Raw genomic sequence first — 26,704 nt, 5'->3', positions numbered from 1 at the left:
CTGGGAGGTGCGCTGTTTTCCTGGCATGGATGGTTCTATAATCCTGAGTGTTCACCGATGAGAGCAGTTCCAAGGCTATGGAGAGCACTTTATTCACCTGCATTTATCATAGGTGATGACTGCAACTGTGAATCATCTCCAAGGAAGCAAGAGCTGGGGGAAGGCCACAGATGGGCCTCTTCACGGGCTTCTTGGTTTGTCCTCACATTTACTTTTGAAGTAATGGCTACCGTGGAGGTGGACCGTGTCTCTCCCTTGGCCTGTGGGCTCCTGGCTCTCTCCCCTGTATAGAGCAAGACCAGAGTACATTGCGATTCATCACAACCCTCACCCATCTCTGTTCTCTGTTCACCTAAGAAATTATGGACCCTCTCTCCTCGGAGGTGTTGTAAAGTGGGGTGTGTGTATGTGTTCCTCAGAGGTGTTGTAAAGTGGGGTGTGTGTATGTGTTCCTCAGAGGTGTTGTAAAGCCAAGTTTGTGTGTGTTCCTCGGAGGTGTTGCAAAGCTGTGCGTACGTGTGTGTGCACACAGAGGTGTTGCAAAGCTGTGCGTATGTGTGTGTGTGCACAGAGGTGTTGCAAAGCCGGGTGTGTATATGCGTGTGCACCCGTGTGTGAAGGAGCTCTGCTGGCAAGACCTGAGATCTGGGGTGCGTGTGCTGGGATCAGGCCACGTCGTGCTGGGGAGACAGGAGCAGCCCCTCCGCTACAGCAGGCCCCAGGGCGGCTGGAGCTGCCGCCGTGGGCTCACATGGTTCCTGCATCTGCAAACGGAGGCCACATACATGTAAATGTGACGAGAAACCATCTGAAAGCCACTATTTTGAATTGATTTATTTAAATTTTTACAGAAACCTGATTAGAGTTAAGTATGTAATTATAAGTCCAGTAACAATTCTACAAAAATGCACATACAATGCCAGAACTCCTTAAAAGTAACTAATATCGTATTCTTATTTTGCATAAAACATGCATTAATATCAACTGCCACATGTTGGCCAAAATCAGTCTCTACAAGAAGAGACGGTCCAATACAGTCAATAAGAAAACTAGTTGTGAACAACAGGTTTAAAAAAAAAAAAGAGGTTTTCTGGTTAACATGAGAGGAACAGTACCTTTCCTAAAACAAGCCCTTCAGCACTGGGGGTTTGCTTGTGCTGCACAGTGATGCCAAGACTTGGTCCTGACCTGTCGTAAGAAGAAACTTTCTGGTGGTTAAATCATATGCCTGAGATGATAGAGCCTTTCAGGCCATACTGGTATACTAGTATCACCTTGTAGAGAGGGGTTCAAAAATCCTCAGGCTTGGAACAGAGAGCTCCCAAGCTGGGGGTGGCGGCCCTCTCGGAGATGCCTGGAGCTCTGGCCCTGGCCACTTCAGCCTTCCACAAGGCCAGCTCAGAGCACACACGCCTCTCCTGTGGCCACAAGATCTTCCCGCTCCACACATCACTCTTCCTGGGGATCTGTAATTAGGAGGTCTGAGGCAGAAAAACGTGAACTGTACTTTTTCTTGAAGGCCTTTGCCTTCTGTAGGCCGAGTTCACCATACTCAGGGATCGGTGGGTACTTATGACTGCTGGACACACACAAAATATTAATATACACTTGTGGCCCCAAAGCCTCAAATGCTTATAGTCACACACCTCAAAGTGTGTCGTCTACCATCAGGAAAGACCATGCTCCTCCAGAGGGAGACAGCAGCTGAGGGCTCTTGTTTATTGAAAGGTGTTTTCCACACAGACTGAGGGGCTTTAAAGACACTTCAAACCAACTGAAAGGACATCCCCTCAAATATGGGCTTTTATACAACATCCCATGAGGTTCTTCAAAAGAAGATCTCACAGTTATTAGGGACTCAGCTGCAGACTGACATTAGGGACTATTTTTTACTTAAAGCTCACTATCTGCGCGGCCTGGGGCCTTGTCTGGGATCTCCTCCAGTCTGCTTCTCCCAAAACAGGGCACTCACTGGCCCTGCTCCTTACAAGTAGGCTAAGCCAGTATGTTTTTTCTTCAGCACAGATTTAAGGGGGAAATAATTTACTGGGCTTCTAATAACATTTTCTTAACAGAACAATATCAAAATAGGTCTATTCTTAATATATGCTTATGAATATCCCTGATAATATAAAGAAACTCGGAGGACTTTGTAAACCACCAAGATTTCACAGGGTAGTGCCCGGTCTACTTTCTAGGCAGCAGAGAGGGACTAGTCTTGATATAATGGCATATTTTCTCCAGGAAGCCCTGTGAGCACTACAGTACTGAAATTCTAATATTCTAGAGTCAGTAGATTTGTGAATGACATTTCCACTTTAAATTTATTAGTAAAATTTGTAACAAAGGTAGGCTTCCTCAGTCCTGCCATCAGTCAACCTCCTTGCCTGTGACACACATCTAAACCAAAAAGCTGCAGTCCGGGCTAACTCCAGAGGGTCAGCCTAGATGAAGCAAGCTCTGAGGTCCCTTCTAGGCCATGACCAAACCTCAGAAAACAGGGACAAGGGAGAGAAGCAGACCAGGCTTGAGGAAGCTTTGACCCAAGGCACCACGATCAGAGGGGTGAGGGGACCTGTGGAGCTGACAGGAGGGCTTCTGCAACGCTCCTCAAAGCAGGTCCTGGAAGACAGAGGCTGCGGCAGAGTAGACACACTTGGGAGTTAAAAGAACAAATCATTAAGGGGGTAAAAAAAGATGAGTTTACTTTCTCAAAACCAAATCAAACTTCTTGAAAGTTCTGAACAAATAACCCTGGCTAGACTGGGGTGGGGTTGGGGGGCTCAAGTCTGTGGAATGAGTTGCATTTAGCTGAGTCAGAAAGAAGAATGCTGGTTGTGAAATCGGCATAAACATTGTGGCTACTGTCGTTAAGCAGAGTGAAGGAAGCTCAAGGTTGGAGGAGGAAGCGGCCTCTTTTATTCCTGGAACAGGAAGTGGGTCTTCCTCTGCCTGGATAGAAGGCGCTGCACTCCTTTCTAGCTGCAATAATACTGCATCCCATCCACTCTTCTTCTCTTTTTTGACTGAAATTCTTCAAAGAACTGCTGGATGTCCTCTCTCTTAACCACCTGTGGATGGAAAGCAAAGATTAGGAGTGCTGAGTGTGGGTTCCACTGCCACCCTCGGGTTCCTCATTGAAATGAGATGAAAGGGGGACTTCCATGTGGCCCGGTAGTTAGGGATCTGCCTTGCAGTGCAGGGGATGTGGGTTCAATCCCTGGCCGAAGAACTAAGACTCCACATACTGTCCAGCACTAGGCCCGAGCGCCACAGCTAGAGAGCCCATGCACAGCAAGGAAAGATCCTGCATAATGCAACTGAGATGCAATGCAGCCAAATACATAATATTTTTTAAAAGGGAGAGATGAAAGCAGTAGCCATCTAACAGGACCATTTGAAGAGCAGATGAGATGTAATGCCTGTGCAAGCCCTGCCTGGTGCAGAGTAGGCTATGAACACTGTCAGCTGAAGACAGCAGTGACAGAACCGCACGAACACCGAGGGCCCTGAGGTCTCTGGAGGACACTGTGCTCCCTCGGGACACGGCTGTCCTGGGATGTCCCTCAGTTCCACACAAGCACCCCAGCAAACAAAGGTGGCTTTTTTGACACTTGTGCTCTCTCCTTTATACTGAAGAGAAAAAAAAAGAAGAAACCTCAAAACTCTTCTCTCTTTCAGGAGTCCAAAATTAAAGACATTTGCTATATAAACAGAAAAATAATTGGCAAAAACTATGGAAGCATTACTCTCAGTCAATGGAATATCCATGTTATACAATAACAATGAGAAATTTATCTTGAATTTTATTGGAAAAAGGATTAGAGCATCACACAGGAGTGTTTATGATTATCAGCAAAATAGAATATTAAAAATAAAAAAATAAGGGGGAATATGGATTAAAAAAGTAAACCGGGATGACCCAGAAGGAGTTCCTGCTTATTCCAAGAGGGAGTTTGTACCACAATTGACAGGTTTGTTGATGTGGGTTTTACTTTTTATTGTTTACTTATTTATCAGGATCCTAGTTCCCCGACTGATCAGGGATTGACCAGGGGCAGACCCATGTCTCCTGCTTTCAGACAGGAGTCTTAACCACTGGACCACCAGGGAAGTCCTGATGAGATGTTTAATTACAAAGGCAGCACACTGTTACCAACATGATTTTTAATTTTGTAACACATTCTTATTATCATGAGGAAATAAAGGTGGGGTATGGAGAGAGAAAGAGAAAAAGAAAGTACTGGAATGCAGGGACCAAGAAGGAGAAAGAGAAGGAAAAGAGAAGACAAATACTTGTGTGTAAAGTGAAAACTTCCCCCTCCTCTCCCCAGAAGTGAAAGTACAAACATCCCCAAGTGGCAAAGCCAATGTGAATAACTCACTGGGGTAAGATACTGACTAATCCTTGAAAAAGTTCACATTTTGTCAGTATTCTGCCAGACTGGTAGCTGACACTGACAATAAGCTGGAAGTCAACCAGCGGGAATGAAAACCCCTCACAGACTCAAGATGGAGACGGCCAACACACACTGAGGCCACCGCAGCTCAGAGTGCTGAGCGGCTGGGCTTAGGAATGTCCACTGTCAAACGCTAACAGGTAGGATACCAGGGAGTTCCGACGTGAAGCCTCTGTCCCTCACTTGGATCACAGACATTACACACTGAAAGGCAATGCAAGGAAACCATTTCTCTGGCAAGGATATAGTAGGAGGAGACTTAAGAGCCCACAAACTATAGAGTGTGTCATTTTTAGTTTCCAGACCTCCTCAAATGGTCACAGCCAACATAAAGAGTAGAAATGTTAAAGAACGCATGTTTATTAAGTCACTAAGTTGTGTCCAACTCTTCTGCGACCCCATGGACTGTCGCCTGCCAGGCTCCTCTGTCCATGGGATTCTCCAGGCAAGAATACTGGAGTGGGTTGCCATTTCCTTCTCCAGGTGATCTTCCCAACCCAGGGATCAAACCTACATCTCCTATATTGGCAGGCCAGTTCTTTACTGCTGAGCCACTGGAGAAGCCCTAAAAATACTTGGGTCCAATAGTAAAATCATTTTATTGGTTTGTCTCAGAAAATGTGTAGTTTCTAAGTCTTAAGTCAGACACAAACATTAAATAAAGGGCAGGCCATTATTTGACAACATCCAGACCTTATTATGAAAAAGAAAAAAAAGGAAACAAACGAAAAATAGACCATATTATGGACAAACACAACCAAAGCAGACAAGCTTTATGACAACTTAAGGTGTTTGTTTGTAAAGATCTAGTTAGTAATGTTGAAAACAAATGATAAAAAATATTTTTTCTGTCTTTCAAACCATCACATAGGATTTAAAAATTACCTCAGACTCATTAAGAATGGCTCCAGTGATAACAAAGATCCATATGTTGAAGACAGGTGTGAATACTCCGGATAAAATTGTTTCAAATGTGAAAAGCAAAAGACACCACACCTACTTTTTTCTTGTGCGTGATTTTAAGTGTGTGTGAAACAAAATCAATAATGAGCACAGCAATCACACACTACACAGAAGCAGAGGCACAAGTGCACGCGCTGACACTGCTGACTGACACAGCTGGGAGGCCTGGAACGGCCACTGACAGTGCCAAGCTCAAACAGTTACACCCGTGGACGCCTGGAGCTCCAGTGCGAGAAGGCGGAGGCTGCGTTAAGCAGAGGACAGCTTCTGCCACAGAAATGAGAATAACTGACAGGTAAGAGCTGCTGGGACACAAAAGGACATCCACAGGGACAATGAGGAACATTCTCTAAAAACGAGCAAACCATCTCAGAAGGCTCTTTACCCTCAGACTCCACAATTCATTCTGCCGCAAGGCAGCAGTGCCAGCCATCCAGGCAGCTACAAGTCCTTCCCACGTTGATGAGAAAGCACTCGGCCTGCAAAGACTTCTCCCAAGAAAGCAAGTCTCAGGGCATGTCCTAAGTGTCTGTCAGATCCAGGTCTGACTGCGTTAGTCTGTCTGGCGGTAGCAGAGCAGAACATTTACTGTCTAGAAGGACAACTGTAGGCCATGAAGAGAAAAGTTAAGTTTTATTTTATATCTCCCTTTCGAAGATAGAAAAGTATTTTAGAAAAAAAATCCCATCATAAACACATATGAGTAGTAAAGAGTTAGAAAGTATTTGAAAATCCATCTGGAGAACTATTTTAAAAGATTAGACACTGTAGGGACTCCCCTAGTGGTCCCTACAATGTTAACACTACAGTGGTTAAGAATTCACCTTCCAATGCAGGGGCTGTGGGTTTGATCCCTGGTCAAGGAACTAGATCCACATGCCCACGTGGGCATCTAAGCCCACGTGCTGAAACTAGACAAAAGTTGCCCTGCTTCAACTAAAGAATATATAAAGTTGTATATCACAACTCAGACTGACAGAGCCAAATCAATAAATAAACGAATTAAAAAAAAAAAAAAGATTACACATTAAGAGTTAGTGTCGCTCTTAAAAGTTGTTAGACTGTCCTAACCAGCAAGACAAATATTTTAGCCCCCAATTATCAAGTTCTTTTATTCTAAACTACAGAACCCCAAATCATAGAAAAGAGGTCTGGCTTAAATTTTTTTCCTGACTGGTCATTTTGGTTTCCTCCTCCAAGGAATCCTGCTGGATGATCAGGACTGGGGGAATCAGTATGGCCAATCCAATGGCCCCTCCTAAGCTACAACTGCTCTCTCAGGATCCTGGGTGGCCATTCCATCCCTCATCTGGAGGCTCGGGCAGGACTCCTAATGTGGCTGGTCTGGTGGTGTTTCACTACTGCTCATCTCCCTTCCCTCTGCCTGTACTACGCTCTCAGTCATCTTTTTCATCAGAGAAAATGATCTATGGAAAATAGTATGGAGGCCCCTCAAAAAAAGAAACAGAACCACCATATGATCCAGTTAATTACTTCTAGGTATATATCCAGGCTTCCCTGGTGGCTTAGACAGTAAAGAATCTGCCTGCAATGCAGAAGACCTGGGTTTGATACCTGGGTTGGGAAGACACCCTGGAGGAGGGCATGGCAACCCTCTCCAGCATTCTTGCCTGGAGAATCCCCAGGGACACAGGAGCCTGGCCAGTTACAGTCCATGGGGTCTCAAAGAGTTGGACACGACTGAGCGACACAGCACAGCACAGCACACAGGTATATATACAAAGAAAACAAAAACACTAATTCAAAAAGATACATGCACCTCAATGTTCAGAGCAGCATTATTTATAATAACCAAGATATGGAAGCACCCTAAGTGTCCATCAAGAGATGAATGGTTAAAAAAGATGTTGTATGTATATACACACAAACACACACACCAAGGGAATATAGCTAATATTTTATAATGATTTTAAAAGGAGTATAATCTATAAAAATATTGAATTATTAGGCTGTACACTTGAAAGTAACAATAAATCTGTAAATCAACTGCACTTCAAAAAAAAAGAAACTTTATTCAAAACATACAGGGCTATGATTAAAATTCGTTAACTCTACTTACTGTGCCTTCATCAGCAAATCTCTTGAGATAGTCTTTAAGTTCAGTCTTCAAGTCATTGTATTCTAAATCAAAACAACAAAGCAAAGGACAAGGACACAAACTTCAGACAATCCATTTGCATTTAGGAACAAAAGATTTCCTGACCATTAACATTTGAGTATTTTAATAGTTTAATCTATTTTTCTTCAAGTGAAATCTGCATACAGATTTGTTCTCAATTTCTCCCCAATTCCCTCACTTTGACATCTGGGAACCCTCTTTCATTAAATAAACCCTCGAGGAACAGATACTCCCACTCCCAAAAAGACTGTTGTTTAAGTCGCTATGTCTTATCCAACCCTTTGCAACCCCAAGAACTACAGCATGGCAGGCTTCCCTGTCCTTCACTATCTCCCGGAGCTTGCTCAAACTCATGTCCATTGAGTCAGTGATGCCATCCAACCATCTCTCCTCTTGCCCTCAGTCTTTCCCAGCATCAGGGTCTTTTCCAATGAGTTGGCTCTTTGCACCAGCTGGCCAAAGTACTGGAGCTTCAGCTTCAGCATCAGTCCTCCCAGTGAATATTCAGGGTTGATTTCCTTTAGGATTGACTGGTTTGATCTCCTCACAATCCAAGGGATTCTCAAGTCTTCTCCAGCACCACGATTCGAAAGCATCAATTCTTTTGGCACTCAGCCTGCTTTATGGTCTAACTCTCACATTCATACGTGACTACTGAAAAAACCATAGCTTTGACTCTATAGGCCTTTGTCAGCAAAGTCAAGTCTCCACTTTGAAATATGCTATCTAGATCTGTAATAGCTTTTCTGCCAAGGAGCAAGCGTCTTTTAATTCTGTGGCTGCAGACCCTGTCTGTAGTGATTTTGGAGCCCAAGAAAATAAAATCTGTCGCTACAGCTGAAAATTTTTTAAAAGGTTTCCCATCTGTCTATAATTCCATTGCTCAAGTATCTTGGACTTGTCAAACATTAAGTTTTAAAACTCATCTCACTTAATAAATTATATTATATACATGGGAACTTGAGGGTTATATCCCTCAAGTTATAGACTCTATCCCCAAAAAGCTTTTAGTCTAATAAAGGCAAAAGGAAATGAATCAAATCGTTACATGTACAAGACAGAAATAACCATTGTCAAAAAAGGGGTACAAAAGTAGAAACTGTCTAGGACAGAAATCATGAAAATAAGTTGGGCATGCTGGGGGAAAAAATGTAAAAGCCTACAATTAAGGGTTTGGGAATATTTTCCCCTCTAGTGGGTTTCCTGTGAACCACTGAAGCATCTCAACAACTGTCAAAAAGATGGCATGTAGTGTTCAATGAAAACTGTTTCAATGGATGGAAAAAGAAATTGATTTCCTCTTATTCTGTACTTATACATCTACCCTTAATCAAAATAGCATGCTATGGTTTCTCAAGCATGCAATTATTCTAGCATTTAACCCTGACTCAATGGAAATAGTAGCTAAATACTCAGCAATGTTACAATCAAGCAAGTATAAGTGAGGCTTACTATATAATTCCAAATTTAAACCATTTTTAGTTGTCCTCCTTCTATATAATTTTTTTAATGGTAAAGGAAACTTCATGAACTTGATGAATTTTCACAAACAATATTTACCACAAATAAGTTCCACTTGCTGGACTCTGTTCATGCTATTAAGGGTGTCCATTAGAGGGTCTCTCCTGTCAGCTGCCTGGTCAACCTTGCCTTTGTTTTCATAAGCCAGAACTGTGTCGTATTCATCTGTCAGGAACAGGACATCTAGATCGCCATACATTTTCTTTAAAAAATAAAACCAGTTTTCCCCATTAGAACTGTATGTCATTCTCAGAAAGTCGACCTCATGAGAATCACCAAAAATTTGTTTAAGTTTTCTAATATCCAGAAAACCCCCAGCCTTTCAGCAGAGTTGCTTGAAGGATTTATTCTTTCTGCCCAAATTTCTCTTAGAAATCTCCCAACTTCCAGTGGATGCTGTAAGATCTAAGAGATTTTTATTTAAAAACCAACTTACTGTAACTTTCAAGAAATTTGTGTTTCCAAGTAATTCTATGATATAGAAAAGCTATTTTCCACTGAAATGAAGATAAATAAGAAGTACTGCATCGTTCTTAATTGCTTCCATAAACATTCAGACTGCAAACACTAATTCATAAATTTGCTTAACATTAAAAAAAAAAACTTACGTTCCCTATACTCTAATATCAATTCCATAAATAAACTTTCCAGGTGTTCTTATTTTAGGCATCTGTCCACAAAACACTTGATGCTGAACATGATCTGCTACTTACCATACAGTCTTTGCAGGTACACAACTTGCTCCTCCAGTTCAGGGGCCAATAGGTGGCAGTGTCTTTCTTTATAAACTGCTTAGCTTTAAGCTCCTCAAGTTTGCAGCCAGACTGTGATTCTGTGTTGAGATGTTGATTCTGAAATGCTTTCTGAAATTAAGTTTTGAAGTGTGTATTTTAAACCATCATCGTTTTCAAAGTTTAGATTTTGTAAAAGAATTTCTTTTAGGCAAAAGGTACAACTGAAATCCAAAGCTACATAGCTTACAGAATTAATTTTGCTCAAGTTTTATTTCTTTTACAGCTCAGATTTCATTTTGTTACCTGGAGATCAGATTCAGAACTAGAGCTGGTACATGGTTCGTTTGTCTGCTCTGCTTTAACTTCCTTCACAATAGCCTTTCCATGTTCTGGAACATCCTCTTCGAGGACATTATCTTGATGAGCTCCATTTTCAGTTTTGATAACTTCTTGATCACCTACTCCATCAACATTCAGCACCAACCCATCATCTTCAGTAGTTACTTTTGTTACTGTAGGTTCAATGAAAACACACACACACACACACATCCACACCAGTGAGACAATGAAATCACTTAGTTTGATTAAAAAATACTTTAGAATCTGGAAAAGGAGAGAGTTAACCTTAATCTCTGGAATAATGAGAAAGGAAATAACACTTTTTTAGGTTATGCCTGCCTATTCTAAAGTGTCAAATAACAGAAAATTTAAAAATATCAATCACTAGTAGGAAGGGTGGGTTCAAGAGGGAAGGGATATATGTGGCTCAGTGGTAAAGAATCTGTCTGCCAATGCACGAGATGCAGGAGATGCAGGTTCAATCCCTGGGTCAGGAAGATCCCCTGGAGGAGGAACTGGCAACCCACTCCAATATTCTTGCCTGGAAAATCCCATGAACAAAGCCTGGCAGGCTACAGTCTGTGGGGTCACAAAGAGTCGGACATGACCGAGCAACTGAGTATGCATGCATGTGCAACATACACTGCAGAGGCACTCAGCTGACACTCTTCACTGTAGAGCAGAAATTAACACAACACTGTCAAGTAATTACACTCTAGTAAAAAACAAAATGTGAACCAAGAACAGAAAAAAAACCATCTGGAAAAAAGAGCTAAAAAAAATATATCAATCACTATTTAAACATTTTATATGTAAATGAGAAAGGAAAATACTATAGATGTTAAAGACCCAAGGACACCAAAGAAGCAAGAGGCAATAGGAAGAGATTTAGCTGCAAACACAGGAGAAGGGTAGTTTTGCAAAAACAATAGCTTTTCTTTATGCGAGGAGGAAATTAGAAAGGACGCTTGCAGAGACAGAAATAACAGAGAACAGAGAAATGACAAGGGAACTCACACTGCAGGATGGCTTTTCAGTTTATTAGGAAATGAGGCCATCTGCTGACAGGGAAGGAAATGAAGAAGGGGCAGAGGGGAAGGGTTAAGAAAATCCAGTGAATGAGAAAAAGATTCAGGTCCAGCAGAAAGTGAGACGTAATTGAAAAGGATATGAACAGGCTGATTTGTGCTGATGTATGGTATAAACCAACACAGTAATTATAAAGCAATTATCCTTCAATTAAAAATAAATAAATTTTTAAAACACACACACACAGAAAAAAGCATATGAACAGAAAGAGGACACACCAAGTACAAGAACTTGGAGACAAAACAAAAACGCAGGATGCTGCTTGAGGTTTGTATGGTGAAGTGCTCCCTAAAGGTGAGAAGGGCAAAAAATTATGAGGCTGGAACAACAGACACTATGAAGTACTACCATTTAAAAAATAAACACATATAATATTAAGAGTAAAATAAAGTATTTCATACTCAAGAACATTCATTACTAATTAGTGGTTTGGGTCAATTTCTCAGAGTACAGTAAAAGCATTAGATGGCAAACCGTCACCACCTCCCCCTCGACCAGTAGCATGTCTTATATCTAAGAACAACTTGTTTGGGTTCTGTTATCTTTCAAAATCCCCTTAAAAACTGCTTTCTCCATTTTCTCCAATTCTGGTCTCATCCATATTCTGCATCATGCCATTTAAGTAAAAATTGGTTCTTGGCAGTCACCCAATCTATCTATAAGCACCTTGTGGAGAAGGAACAGATCTTATACTTTATACTTTTTTCTATACCTCAGAGTCCCTTAAAAATGGAACTCTGTTCAATGTTATGTGGCAGCCTGGATGGAAGGAGAGTTTGGGGAAGAATGGATACATGTATACGTATGGCTGAGTCCCTTTGCTGTTCACCTGAAACTATCACAGCATTGTTTGTTAGCCATTCCCCGGTACAAAATAAAAAGTTTAAAAATAAACCCCATAAAATAAAGTAAAAGTACACAGTGAAAAACATAGTAGCTACAACTTACTGAACAAATTGTACTGATTTGTACTGTACTGAACATACGGCCCAAGTTGGAGGCATGCCAACTCCACAGAGACTCTTACCTGCCAGCTGTGCAGCGTAAGCCCACAAGAAAGAACAGCGCTTCATGCAAGCCTGGCACACCATCTCTTGGAAATCCCCACTCTCAGGAGGAATGGCGCCAAGATGCTGTGAACACAGAAAACCAAGTTATTTTCCTTGTGATCACCAAGTTGTCCAGAAAGTTCATTATTTTATAAAATATTGCCAACGGTACATTGATCATATCGCTATAGTATTTTTTAGAAGGGTAGTGATAATGTGAAATATAATTTAATTCCAAAAGACAAGATTTTGGGGGGACTTCCCTGGTGACCCAGTGGCTAAGACTCTGTTTCCAATGCCAAGGGCTTCGGTTCAGTCCCTGGTTAGGAAAGTAGATTCCATATGCCACAACTAAGATCAGACTCAGCCAAATAAATAAATATTAAAAAAAAAAAAAAAGACAAGATCTTTTCTTTTTGTAAAGACAATGGGATTAAAAGGTCAAAGCTCTTCTCACCCTTCCATGGAACCAATCTTCACAGACTATACACTGGATCATCTCATCTGGAATCTAACATAGAAAAGCAATTTGTTTATTAATGATTACAGTGAATTCATGGGGTTCTCAAGACAAGAACACTGCCATTCCCTTCTCCAGGGAAGCCCAGTATGCTGCAGTCCATGGGGTTGCAAAGAGTCAGGCATGACTGAGCGACTGAACTGACTGACAATGAACTCTGGAATATCAAAGTAAATCTGGCACACACTAGAATCAGATATTAAATAATTCTCTACCAATTCTGTAAGGCCACTATCCACATGCAAAAAGTCAAGGAGACACGGAGAAACAGCAATTCAAGGGGTCAAAGAAGTTCTTTCTCCATGAACTGGGGTTACAAAAGGATTACATTGAGATAAGCACTTTGTGAGTAATTATCAAAACTTTCGTATCAGTTACTTACGATCTGATTCCCACAAAACTTTATGAATAAGTAATATATTTTCATTTTACACATAAACCCAGGCCCAGGGAGGTAATGTGAATTGTAGCAAGTTGCACAGTGAATTACAGAATTTTGCCTTTGTCAAAAGAAAAGGAAACTAGAAATTAAAGCACACATTCACTCACTTATACGTGCACAGAAAAAGGTCTCAAAATATATACACCAAAAGTGTTAACAGTCGTTATGTCTAGGAGGTAAGAAGGTACAGGAATGAGGAAGAATAAAAATTCTTTTAAAATTTTGCATACACCTCTAATTGAAGTTTTTAAGAGAATCCAGTTTGTGCACCCTATTTTCTCTCCTTGCAGGAATGTGAGAAGTTGAAGGTCATTTTTCTGGAAAGTATTCAGAGAAAAGGAGCAAACAGGCAGGCAAAGAGAGGGAAGAAGGAAAAAAGTTCTGGCCTTGATAAAGTCCTGTCCAATATTTCTCATGAGGTAAGAAATAGAAAAATAGTTGGGCTCTGTACTACTTGTAGCTTTAGGTCAGAGTCAAAAGAAGGGATAAATCTAGAATACTTTCACAATCCCCAAATCCCTGCTGAACAGCTAAAGGGCCAAATATGACAAGAGGCTGGAGTGAAGGCTGGAGATGACACAGTCCTGGTGCTGACCTCCAAATCTCTTACCTCATCTTCAGGATCAGGGTAAGGTCTCTTGCAAATGCAGTACAATCCAAAAAAGTTGTCATTGTACTTATTGCCAGAATTTATCTTTGCTTTGTCCTGAAAGATATTAATTTCAATATAAAACATGGCCTAACTTTATAATTTCATGCATCATGGAATTTATGCATTCAATAAATTTGTGCACTAAATATCTGTACCACCCCCTCCCCTGGAAGCTAGTCTTCAAAGTACAAGGGGAAAAAATTCATCCTATAAAGTAACACTTTCTCCAGGATACAAGGAAAAAATAAAATTTATTTTCTATACCTTCTTTGTACCAATTGGGGGAGAATGAATCACAAATATTAACTATCAATCTATGGAAGCTGACACTGGTCTAGAATTTCAAGATATTTCTTAATGCCCAGCTATGATAGTTAAAGCCCCCAAATTACTAGGAGGTGAAAAGTAGGCAAAGAAGTTGTCTAAAAATAAGGAGAGAAAGAGCACGATAACTTTAGTAATTAGCATTGAATACAGTAAAGTCCCTTATTTTCTGTTTCATTTTTGGCATTTCACTGAAAGTTATTGTAGAAGATAGTCTTTATTATCCAAAAAGCAGTGAAAAACTTTTGCAAAAGCCCATGCTCATTACTGCCCATTTTATTTATTCAGTTTTAAAAGTCATACCCTTTTCTTTAAAAAGCCTTAGAGCATGAGCACAATCAACACAACTGAACCTGAATCACTTGAGAACACTACCCCCAAAGCCTTTCATAGTAATTACAATCTATAGGTAGGCTCTGAACAGGTTACTTAGCTTTCCAACAAATAAATAAATGGGGTACAGTCTAACACTGATTTGCTCATTTGCAAAGAAGAAGCACAGAACTTCCTTTTTGAAAATTCTTGGTTTTTATCCCCTAGGACAAATACCAATCTTAGCTACTTTTCATGCATTTATCGTTTGCTGTGCTTACTTACAGGAAATAATTTGCATTCCAAATTTTTAAACTTGCTGTTTCCGCAATCACAACGAAAATTTCTGAAAGAAAGGAGGAAGAGCCAATTTTAATTTTTCTTCTAAATTTAAAGACTACTCTTTACATTCATATCATAGCCTCTTCCCTTTCAACTGGCTTCTAGGACCTAAAAATTGGACTTGGTTGTTGTTCATATATCCAATCCGCAACTTTCCCAAGCATATTACAATAAAATATTTAATAATTCTATAAATTAACATGTGTGTGCTGTGTGCCCAGTCGTGTCTGACTCTTTGCAATCCCATGGACCGTTGCCCACCAGGCTCCCCTGTCCATGGAACTGTCCAGGTAAGAATACTGGAGTGGACTGCCATTTCCTTCTCCAAGAAATTAACATGCATAAAGACAAATATCTGTATGTCTCACACACACACATAAAACAGTGGCAGAATAGCAGGAGTGGTCTGAGTTTGCCCCATAATTATATTTTAAAAGGTCCCCTGGAAAAACTGTTCTTTCCGATTATATTATATAAAACAGTTGCATTAAATTTTACCAGGGCACAACTACTTTGAATGCAAAAACATGATTAAGAGAAAAAGTGCAACTGGAAAAGAATCTAAATATTTGAAAACCATCCAGCATCAATCTCTGACCATTTTACCTTTTTGTGTACAGCTCAAATAGTTTATGACTTCCATGACATTCATAACTGCAAGCCAGGCAAATTCCTGCTGGTTCTTCTCCCTCTGGAGTGCACGTACTGCAGGCATACAGTGCTTGTCTCTTTACTGAACCCTAAAAGACAGCCCCAAAATGGAAAAAGACAGAAAACTGATGAGACATTGGCAGAGCGACCTAATGCCCATACTATGATCTGAGACATAACTGAAATCAGATTATCTGTGGTCAAGATCTTCCTGTAAAAGCCACTGAGACTAATAAAAAAGCATATACAACAGAATCCCAAAACATGGTTGCAGGTTTCATACATGTTTCATATAACTTTTTCTCAAAGTGATAGAAGTTAACATTTTCAGTCAGCTGTGAATAAGCCAGTCTACTTAACTATTTTAACACATGAAAATACAGGAGAATGTGTGTAAGCTTATGTAAGGAATAATCATACTTTAATTTTGGAATATGCTTGTGATTCCACCAAAGAGAACACCAATGTATTAAATGAATCCCTTTGATTTTAAGATGTATGCTGACATATTTAGAGTTGAAGTGTCATGGTGTGAAATTTATTTTCAACTGGTTCAGGAAAAAAAACCAAAGTATATTACAGTGAAGAAGTAAAAGATAAAACAAATGTGGTAAAATGTTAAAAAGTGAATATATGTGAAGATACACAGGAGTTCATAATATTATTTTTTCATTTTAACTGTAGACTTTAAATGTTTCAAAATAAAAAGTTGAAAGAAAAGCAAATCTTGATAATGGCTGCCATCTTCCGGGAAGAAGGGAGTCCCAGGAAAGCTTCTGTGATGCTGGTAATGTTCTATCTCTTGATCTGGGTGGTACGCACCTGCTGGTGTTTTCGGTTTTGCTTTCCCAAGACTTATACGTGGTTTCTGCACTTTTCCACATATTTTACAACAATACAAAAAAAAAATTTTAAGGAAGTCTGTTTTAAAAATCTAAGTACGTTTCAAAAATAACGTACAGGCTTTTTTAAAAAAGGCAAACAGAAAAAGTTGTTTCAGTGACGACCAAAGGTTTTAAAATATCAGCCAACATTAAATACCTCTGATACCAGGTGTATTAAAAAAAAAAAATCTAACCACTTTGCAGTGTAAACTCAACTGGTCATTGATGACAACTGGTATTGTGATCTCAGGCCACACCACATAAAGACCCCACGTCTCTCTCCCCATCCTGCAATGTTCCACTCCACCGGCCTGGAAGGCAACCTCTTCTTCCTATCAAGCATCATCTCTCATTAGTTTTCTTCTACCACCTTTCTCCATTTTTGAACCTAGAAACAGAATGAGTCACCAAACACTACGTCACACCCCCTTCAGTCCTTGTTCCCACCATTTTCCGAATGCCATCTCTCCTCCTCTCCTCCCCTTTCCTTAGACAGTGCCAACAGCTGTTCGGGTTCCGGTCTATCCCCCTGGGGGGCCGACTGCAGACAGACGTGGTACTTGCTTCCTCTCGCCAAAAAACCAGCTAGCAGTTGTCAAACTAAATTGCAGAGGAACCAGCTGTCCAGGAGTCCAGCCTACGCGGAGAGATTTTCAAATCCAGAGCCCTCTCCTTTAACTCTGCTTTGACTCTCCCGTTTAGTACCCAGCAAAAACTCTGAGGATGGGAAAAGTAGGGACAAAAATACTCAGGATGTGAAAGGTCACGGGGTTGGTTTGGTGAAAAGCGGCCGGGGCACCAAGAGACGAGGAAGGAAGGAAAGAGCAGCCGCTCCGGGGCCAAAACCAGAGAAACGTCGGGGGCCGGAGAGAGGAAAATCGAGAAAGGAGGGGCGTCCTGCTGGCCACAGGTTAGGATGGGGGCTCAGGAGACTAAGGGTAAAAGGGCACCTGGGCCTGGGATGGGGACTCCTACGACCAACAGCTGAGCCGGACCACCACGGGGTGCCGGCCGCGGCCGGCGGGAAAAGAGAGGGTAAGGCGGGTGGGCAAAGTGAGGTTGAGGGGAGCCTGGAGGAGGCGAGGCCCGGGCCGCGCGCCCACCTGCGAGTAGGAGCACTTCTCCGAGTCACTGCCGCCCAGGACGGCGCAAGCCTCATTCTCCAGCTCCTCGTCCTCCTCAAGTACATCGACCAACGATACCACGGGCTCCAACTCCGACTGTCGCCCAGCTGGCTCCTCGGCTCCGGCCATCCTCAACTGTCAACGGGACCGCCGATCAGCCCCGGCGGAGGCGGGAAAAGCGTCCGCGAGGGGCGGGGCCGGAGGAGGCGGGGCCTCGGTGCCAGACACCAATCCCAAAGACAGGGAGCGAAGGAAGGGGGAGGAGCGACTTCCGACAAACGGAAGTCAAGCCTGTCCCTTCTCCGCGCCTGCGCCCGCGGCGGGCTGGTTTCCGTTTCCGGTGGCGCCTCATTGTGGCGCGCTCCTGAAGCGTAGCGGTCGCTATGGAGCTGTTGGGAGAGTACATCGGACTGGAAGGGCGGCGACAGCAGCTACGGGTGCCCTGTGAGGCGCCGGGCGTCACCGACCCTTTCCAGAGCTTGTTGTCCGGTGTGGCTCAGATGAGGGAGCTGGTGACTGAGCTCTTCGGCTCTCAGGTACAGCAGGAAGCACAGGACCGGGTGACGGCGGCTCCCGACGAGGCCTTGGACGGTGAGCTCTGAGACGGTTCTGGGAGCGACAGGAGGGCGGGCAGGGGCGCCCAAAGTGGGAGAAATTTCCTCAGGGAACCTGTGTAGAGCGACAAACTTGGAGAAGGTGAGCCTTGGGGGAAGAATTCCAAATTAAAAATTTTAGCTGTTTTCGCCAAATTTGGGCGGTACCTGGACTCATTTAGCAGGACTGCTTTTCACGATTCTCTTTTCATTTATGTCACACAAAAAAGTACTGAACGCCTACGGCCCTGTGCCAGTCACTGGGCTGAACTCTGGAGAAAGAATGAAGTGAAGGCGACTCAGTTCCTGTTCTTGTGGAACTCTGTGGGAGGTTAGACAGACAAACATTAAAGAGTAGAAGGAATGACCCTAGACTTCTCTGTAACTGTTGCAAACCTGGAGAACCCAAGAAGGCTTCAGATAGAGCATGACTTCTAAGCTGGGCTTAGATGGATGGAAAGGAATTTTCCCAGGCGTGAATTTACAAATATGTTTGGAAGACTGCCATCTATTACAGAATAGGAACAGGTTCTGAAGATTGGAATAGATTTCAGATGAAAAAGGCTTCACTGTCAGGCACTCCTTTCCCAATGTGGTAGGTGCAGTTTGAAAGCAGAAATGGAAAATTTAACTATTCTTAAGTCTTGTCTTGAATACCCTGAGGTGAAGAACCTAAGAACTAAATATTGGAATCAGGGGTTACTTCCCCTGTTGTCGTTGTTGAGGTTCAGTCACTCAGTTGTGTCCAACGCTGCAACTCCATGGACTGTAGCACACCAGGCTTCTCTGTCCTTCTCTGTCTCCCAGAGTTTGCTCAAATTCATGTACATTTAAACTGCAGTGCCATCCAGCCATCTCATCCTTTGTCTCCCCCTTCTCCTTCTGCCCTCAATCTTTCCTAGCAGCAGTCTTTTCCAGTGAGTCAGCTCTTTACATCAGGTGGCCAAATTATTGGAGCTTCAGCTTCAGCATCAGTCCATCCAATGAATATTCAGGGTTGATTTCCTTTAGGATTAACAGATTTCATCTCCTTGTCATCCAAGGGACCCTCAAGAGTCTTCTCCAGTACCACAGTTCAAAAGCATCAATTCTTCGGCACTCAGCCTTCTTTATGGACCAACCCTCACATCTGTACATGACTACTGGAAAAACCATAGCTTTGACTATACAGACTTTTGTCATCAGAGTGATATCTCTGCTTTTAATACACTGTCTAGGTTTGTCATGGGTTTCCTTCCAAGGATCAAGTGTCTTAATTTCATGGCTACAGTCACTGTCTGCAGTGATTTTGGAGCCCAAGAAAATAAAATCTGTCACTGCTTCCACTTTTTCCCCTTCTGTTTGTCATGAAGTGATGGGACTGGGTGCCATGATCTTTGTCTTTGAATGTTGAGTTTTAAGCCAGCTTCTTCACTCTCCTCTCAGCTTCATCAAGAGTCTCTTTAGTTCCTCTTCACTTTCTGCTATTAAGGTCCTGTTATTTGTGTATCTGATGTTATTGATATTTCTCCTGGCACTCTTGATTCCAGCTTGTGCTTCCTCCAGCTTGGAATAAGCAGAGTGACAATATATAGCTTTGATGTACTCCCTTCCCAATTTTGAACAAGTTTGTTGTTTCCTGTCTAGTTCTAACTGTTGCTTCTTGACCCGCATACGGTTTTGGGATTGGAATAAAAACTGACTTTTTCCAGTTCTCTGGCCACTGCTGAGTTTTCCAGATTTGCTGACATGTCAAACAGCATCATCTTTTAGGATTCTAAATAGCTCAGCTGGAGTTTCATCACCTCCATTAGGTTTGTTCGTAGTCCTAAGGTCCACTTGACTCCAGGATATCCAGCTCTAGGTGAGTGACCACACCATTGTAGTTATCCGTGTCATTAAGACTTTTCTTGTATAGTTCTTCTGTGTAGTCTTGCCACCTCTTAATCTCTTCTGCTTCTGTTAGGTCCTTATCATTTCTGTCCTTTTATCGTGCCCATCTTTGCATGAAATGTTCCCTTGGTGTCTCCAATTTTCTTGAAGAGATCTGTCTTTCCCATTCTATTATTTTCTGTTTCTTTGCATTGTTCATTAAGAAGGCTTTCTTATCTCTCCTTAATATTCTTTGGAACTCTGCATTCAGAAGGGTATATCTTTCTCTTTCTCCCTTGCTTTTCACCTGTCTTCTTTCTTCAGCTCTTTGTAAAGCCTCCTTGGACAACCACTTTACCTTCTTGCATTTTCCTTTTACTTTGGAATGGTTTTGGTCACTGCCTACTGCACAGTGTCGCAAACCTCCATCCATAGTTCTTCAGGCACTCTGTCTGCAAATCTCATTGCTTGAATCTATTTGTCACCTCCACTGTATAATCATAAGGGATTTCATATAGGTCATACTTGAATGGCCTAGTGATTTTTCCCTACTTTCTTCCATTTAAGCATGAATTTTATAATAAGGAGTTTATGACATGAGCCACAGTCAGCTCTAGATCATGACTGTGGAGCTTCTCCATCTAAAGTTGCAAAGAACATAATCAGTCTGATTTCAGTATTGACCATATAGTGATGTCCATGTGTAGAGGCATCTCTTGGGGTATTGGAAAAAGGTGTTTGCTACAACCAGCATGTTCTCTTGACAGTACTCTTAACCTTTGCCCTGCTTCATTTTGTACTCCAAGGCCAAACTTGCCTGTTTCTCCAGGTATCTCTTGACTTCCTGCTTTTACATTCCAGTCCCCTATGATGAAAAGGACATCATTTTTGATATTAGTTCTAGAAGTTGTAGGTCTTCATACAACCAGTCAACTTTAGCTTCTTCAGCATCAGTGGTTGAGACATCGACTTGGATTACTGTGATGTTGACTGGTTTGCCTTGGAAACGAACCGAGAGCATTCTGTCGTTTTTGAGATTGCACCCAAGTACTGCATTTCAGACTCTTTTGTTGACTATGAGGGCTACTTCATCTCTTTCCAAAGGATTCTTGACCACAGTAGTAGATATAATGGTCATCTGAATTAAATTCACCCATTCCCGTCCATTTTAGTTCCTGATTCCTAAAATGTCGGTGTTCACTCGTGTCATTTCCTACTTGACTGTGTCCAGTTTACCTTCCAAACATTCCTGGTTTCTATACAATATTGTTCTTTACAACATCAGACTTTACTTTCACCACCAGACACATCCACAGCTGAGCATCATTCCCGCTTTAGCCCAGCTGCTTCATTCTTTCTGGGGCTATTAGTAATTGCCCTCTGTAGGGCAATTACTGCCCCCTTCCCCAGTAGCATATTGGACACCTTGCAACCTGGGGGCTCATCTTCAAGTGTCATCTTTTTGCCTTTTCATACTGTCCATGGGGTTCTCTGGGCAAGAATACTGGAGTGGATTGGCATTTCCTTCTGCAGTGGACCATGTTTTATCAGAATTCTTCACTATGACACATCCATCTTGGGTGGCACTGTGCAGCATGGCTCGCAGCTTCATTGAATAACGCAAGCCCCTTCACCATGACAAGGCTGTGATCATGAAGGTGTAACTCCTCTGTAGAGGAGCTTAAACTGTACTGTACTTTCCTTTTCTTTCCATCTTGTTTACATCTTGATAGTGCCAGATAATATGATGGAACCAACTCCGAATATTATGTGAATTTCAAACAGTAGATTGTTTCCATTAGCATGAAGTCCTGGTTCTTGGCTCCAAAAGATCCTCTCTAAACTGTTGAAAATGCTGTCATTGGAATAAGGACAAGTATAGATGGAGCCATTTAAAAAATGGCTTGCTGGAAAAATAACTTCTACCTTTTCTGCTAATAGTGGGTCAGTAATATCTTCATACAAGAGGACATGCTTTTGTATGTTTAACAAAGTCCCCAAAGTGTTTCAGTTTGAACTTCCTTTGTTGAAAATGGTAGAGGGACTTCCCTGGCGGTCCACTGGTTAAGACTATATGCTTCCACTGCAGGAAGCATGGGTTTGATCCCTGGTTGGGGAACTAAGATCCCTCATGCCCTGTGGTGCAGCCCAGGAAAAAAAAAAGTGATAGAGATTAAAATGATGAATTTTATCTTATATAAATCATATCTCAATTAACAAGTACAAAATTTTTTTAATGTAAATATTACAAAAGTGATAGAATGCAATACTAAAATGACAAATGGTGATCATTTTGTATGTACAGAAATATTCAGTCATGGTGTTGTACACCTGGTACTAACAGTGTTGTGGGTCAGCTATACTTCAGTTGAAAAAATTATCATCATAGTGACCAAAAAAGACAATCCAGTTGCCAGGTGTGCAGAAAACTTGAAGAGACAGTGCTCCAAATAAGATATACAAATGGCCAATAAGCACATGATGCTGAACATCACTGGCTTTTAGAGAAAGGCGAATCAAAGCCACAATAACATAGCGTGTCATACCCACCAGGAAGGCTATAAAGAACAGTAACACGTGTTTTGACTAGGATGTGAAGAAATTGGAGCCCTCATACGTTGCTGGTGGAAACGTAAAATGGGGTACCTTCTTTGGAAAACACTTTGATAGTTCCTCAGAAAAGTTAAATGTAAAATTATCATTCGACCCAACAATCCTAGTCCTAGAGATTGTTAGTTCCACTCGAAGTTCTCCCAAGACAGCTGGAAAAGTGTTCCCATAAAAACAAATGCGCATGTGTTCATAGCTGCATCATTGATAATAGCTAAAAAGTAGAAATAACACAAATATCCATCATCTTATGAGTGGATATACAAAATGTGTATCCATCCATACAGTGGAATATTCCTCAGCAACAAAAAGGAATGAAGTATTGATAAATGCTATACAATGTGAATGAACTTTGAAAGCATAAGTGAAAGAAGGCAGACACAAAAGGCCATATATTTTGATTCATTTATATGAAATGTCCAGAACAGACAAAGCTGAGGGGTAAGAAAATAGACTTTTGTTGTTTTTCAATCACTCACTCGTGTCCAACTCTTTGCGACTCCTTGGACCGAAGCACGCCAGGCCTCCCTGTCCATCACCAACTCCTGGAATTTTATCAAATTCATGTCCATTGAGTCGATGATGCCATCCAACCATCTCATCCTCTGTTGTCCCCTTCTCCTCCTGCCTTCTATCTTTCCCAGTATCAGGGTCTTTTCCAATGAGTCAGCTCTTCGCATCAGGTGGCCAGAGTATTGGAGCCTAGCATCAGTCCTTCCAATGAATATTCAGGGTTGATTTCCTTTAGGATTGACTGGTTTCATATCTTGCAGTCCAAGGGACTCTCAAGAGTCTTCTCCAACACCACAATGAAAAGCATCAATTCTTTGACACTCAGCCTTCTTTATAACTCTTACATCCATACATGACTACTGGAAAAACCATCGCTTTGACTATATAGACCTTTGTTGTCAAAGTGATGTCTCTGCTTTTTAATATGCTGTCTAGATTTGTCATAGCTTTCCTTCCAAGGAACAAGCATCTTTTAATTTCACGGCTGCAGTCATTATCTGCAGTGATTTTGGAGCCCAAGAAATTAAAGTCTCACTTTACATTGTTTCCTCATCTATTTGTCATGGAGTGATGGGACTGGATGCCATGATCTTCATTTTTTGAATGTTGAGTTTTAAGCCAGCTTTTTCACTCTCCTATTTCACCTTCATCAAGAGGCTCTTTAGTTCCTCTTCTCTTCTGCTATAAGGGTGGTGTCATCTGCATATCTGAGGTTATTGATATTTCTCCCAGCAGTCTTGATTCCAGCTTGTGCTTCATCCAGCCTAGCATTTCTCATGATACACTCTGCATATAAGTTAAATGAGAAAAGTAGATTAGTGATCGCCAAAGGCTAAGGGGAATGGGAAGCGAAAGTGAAAGTCACTCAGTTGTGTCCGACTCTTTGCAACAACATGGACTATACAGTCCATGGGATTCTCCAGGCCAGAATACTGGAGTGGGTACCCTTTCCCTTCTCCAGGGGATCTTCCCAACCCAGGGATAGAATCCAGGTCTCCGGCAATGCAGTTGGATTCTTTACCAACTGAGCCACAAAGAAATCCCAAGAATATTGGAGTGGGTAGCCTAACCCTTCTCCATTGGATCTTCCCAACCCAGGAAGGGGAAGTGACTGCTAATTGGTATGAGATTGCTTTCTTGGAAGATGAAATGTATTCTAGAATTAGTGATGATGGTTTTATAACCTAGTGACTATCTAAATCAATAATCTGTACACTTTGAAAGTGAATTTTATGGTGTATGAATTATATCTCCAAAAAAAGGTGATAGAAGGGAAAGGTTTTAATCATAATTTCTGCAGTCTTTTTTTAACTGTACATATTGCTAATTTGATATGTGCATTGTTTTATTAATCCCTGAAGTGAAATGATCTCATTATCAACCATTTTAGCTATCTATATTTCTTTCAACCACTGAACATATTGTCATACAACAAATATTTGTTTTAAAAGGTGATGATGAAGATGATTCAGAAGATGAAAATAACACTGATAACAGAACTAATTCAGATGGACCATCTGCAAAACGGCAAAAAACACCATCTTAACTAGCTTTTATGAAATTTAAAAGACTGCTACCATATTTTATTTACCACACACTGACATTTAAGGAAGACTTGTGCTCTAATTTGGAAAGTGTTTGTTTTTTTCCCCTGGGACAGTTTTGTCAAAGAGGAAACTTTTCTTCTGTTTTCATCAAAGAAAGACATAAATGCATAGAAATGAATCCCTTTTCTTGAGTGAGAAGTCAGTTTCAGATCATGGAAATAAAATAGACATTTAATAATGTATAATATCCAGTAAGTTGGCAACTGAATTCTTACTTAATACTGTTTAAATACCCGTTGGATTAAATTGTGGTGTCTACATGTTTTAGCTTCTGCTTCTGTTACGAAAATATATGTCAAGGTTTATGGACAATAACATTTCAAGGAACTGACATGAACAAGTGATGAAAATGAGGTGTTAAATTTAAAAATGGCAGGTGCTTCCTTGGTGGTGAAGTGCCTAAGACTCTGCATTCCCAATGCAGGGGGCCTAGGTTCCTTCCCTGGTCGGGGAACTAGATCCTGCATGCTGCAGCTAGAGTTTGCATGCCACAACCAAAGACCCAGCATGATGAAATGAAGATTCTGCACGTGCCACAACTAAGACCTGGTGCAGCCAAATAAATGTGTTAGTTAATTAATTTAAATTTAAGAATGGCAATTCCATGTAAGTAGAAGGAAAATGGGAATAGTGAGAAATACTGAAGGGAAGGAGAGCCCTTGAGAGATACCCAAGAAAACCTTGAATCCACACCTGAACTCAATATACAGACTTCTGGAGATGATACCACTCAACAGATAGATGTTTAACTTGTACCTTAAGAGAGTCAAACTGGGGTGTGCTTTTATGCTGGTGATAATGCTGTTTATGTTAACACACGTATAAGTCTTTAGGTAAGCGACTTCTGTGTTGACTATAACTTAAGATATTTCATGTCATTCTGTAGTCAGACTTTGATTTTGCTTAACAAGGAACTATCAGATCCTTTAAATACATATATGTATATATTCCTAAAATGTGTGTGTGTGTGTATTCCTTTTCTGCTTGTCAGAGAGACTGAGGTATTTTTCATTTACTACACATATAAATGTTTCCTGATTCATTTTGATAGCTAAACTACAGGGAATAAAATCAAGTAACAGGTACCTATTGAAACACAAATAGTCACAGAATTTTAAGTTGGAAGTAACCTTAAAGATGATATGATTTACTCAGAGATGAATTGAATCTTAGATATTTTCCTTGAGTTACAGAACTTACTGGCAGAGCTGGGTTATACACACAGCCTTTAAAAGATTACCATAGTACTTTCGCAGTTACACATTCTGAAATCTGTAGCTTACAAAGTACATGGTATTAAAGAAATTGAATTTACACACCTTTTTATATGTTTAAAGTATTGTTTTAGTTGGAACATCAGGCTTCTACCAAGTACTCTTATGTAATTAAAATAGTACCAACTAGAAAAAGTTTTAAATGGTCAGAAATTACCTTGTTTGTTTAGTTTGTGATATGTCTCTACTATTGGAACTTCAGGTCAGTTACTGATTTACAATAATCTTTTATCTTTATACGTTCCTTAAAAAAACTTGGGACTTCCCTGGTGATCCAGTGGTTAAGACTCCAAGCTCCCAATGCACGGGGCCTGGTCAGGGAACTAGATCCCACATGCTGCAACTAAATATCCCGAGTGCTGCAACTAAGACCTGGCACAGCCAAATTAAATAAATAAATAATTTAAAAAATAATAATAATAACTTAACCTGTGAAATTAAAATAGTTCATAGTTTTAAAGTAATACCTGAACTTTGCTCCTGAATATTTTATCTCCTTTGTTTAGTAAATATGTTTATAAAAAAGAAATACCAAGATATTCATGCTTGAGGTCTGGTGTTTGGAGGTCTGGGTTATAAGTCTGATGGATCTTTTTCTGATTCTAATACTGTCTTCATAACTGAGCCACATGTATGACAAAAAAGGTTTTGAAGGTGTGAGGGGCTAGTTTGAAGAACCAGTATAAGAGAGATGCCTTGCCGATTTTCTG

The 26,704-nt window shown here is 41.0% G+C and overlaps 2 protein-coding genes across 2 annotated transcripts; one reads left to right on the top strand and one right to left on the bottom strand.

The window, feature by feature from the left end:
• Positions 1-819: 819 nt before the first annotated feature.
• On the bottom strand, positions 820-17,749 carry UBR7 (ubiquitin protein ligase E3 component n-recognin 7 (putative)). Its single transcript, XM_027520744.1, has 11 exons — positions 17,526-17,749; positions 15,494-15,627; positions 14,831-14,891; positions 13,868-13,963; positions 12,753-12,806; positions 12,274-12,379; positions 10,122-10,330; positions 9,798-9,947; positions 9,124-9,286; positions 7,504-7,565; positions 820-3,071 (listed from the first exon to the last, which is right to left on the bottom strand). The coding sequence occupies exons 1-11, from the start codon at positions 17,673-17,675 to the stop codon at positions 2,979-2,981; spliced, it is 1,278 nt and encodes a 425-aa protein (XP_027376545.1). The 5' UTR covers positions 17,676-17,749; the 3' UTR covers positions 820-2,978.
• An 89-nt stretch (positions 17,750-17,838) lies between these two features.
• Positions 17,839-25,676, top strand: GON7 (GON7, KEOPS complex subunit). Its single transcript, XM_027520745.1, has 2 exons — positions 17,839-18,137; positions 24,565-25,676. Exons 1-2 carry the CDS (start codon positions 17,930-17,932, stop codon positions 24,657-24,659), a joined length of 303 nt encoding a protein of 100 aa, XP_027376546.1. The 5' UTR covers positions 17,839-17,929; the 3' UTR covers positions 24,660-25,676.
• The last annotated feature ends 1,028 nt before the right edge of the window (positions 25,677-26,704 follow it).

This window comes from Bos indicus x Bos taurus, chromosome 21 (assembly GCF_003369695.1).
Source record: "Bos indicus x Bos taurus breed Angus x Brahman F1 hybrid chromosome 21, Bos_hybrid_MaternalHap_v2.0, whole genome shotgun sequence".
Lineage (NCBI taxonomy): Eukaryota > Metazoa > Chordata > Mammalia > Artiodactyla > Bovidae > Bos > Bos indicus x Bos taurus.
Note: the sequence above shows the minus strand (reverse complement) of the source record. Positions and strands in the feature narration are given on the sequence as shown.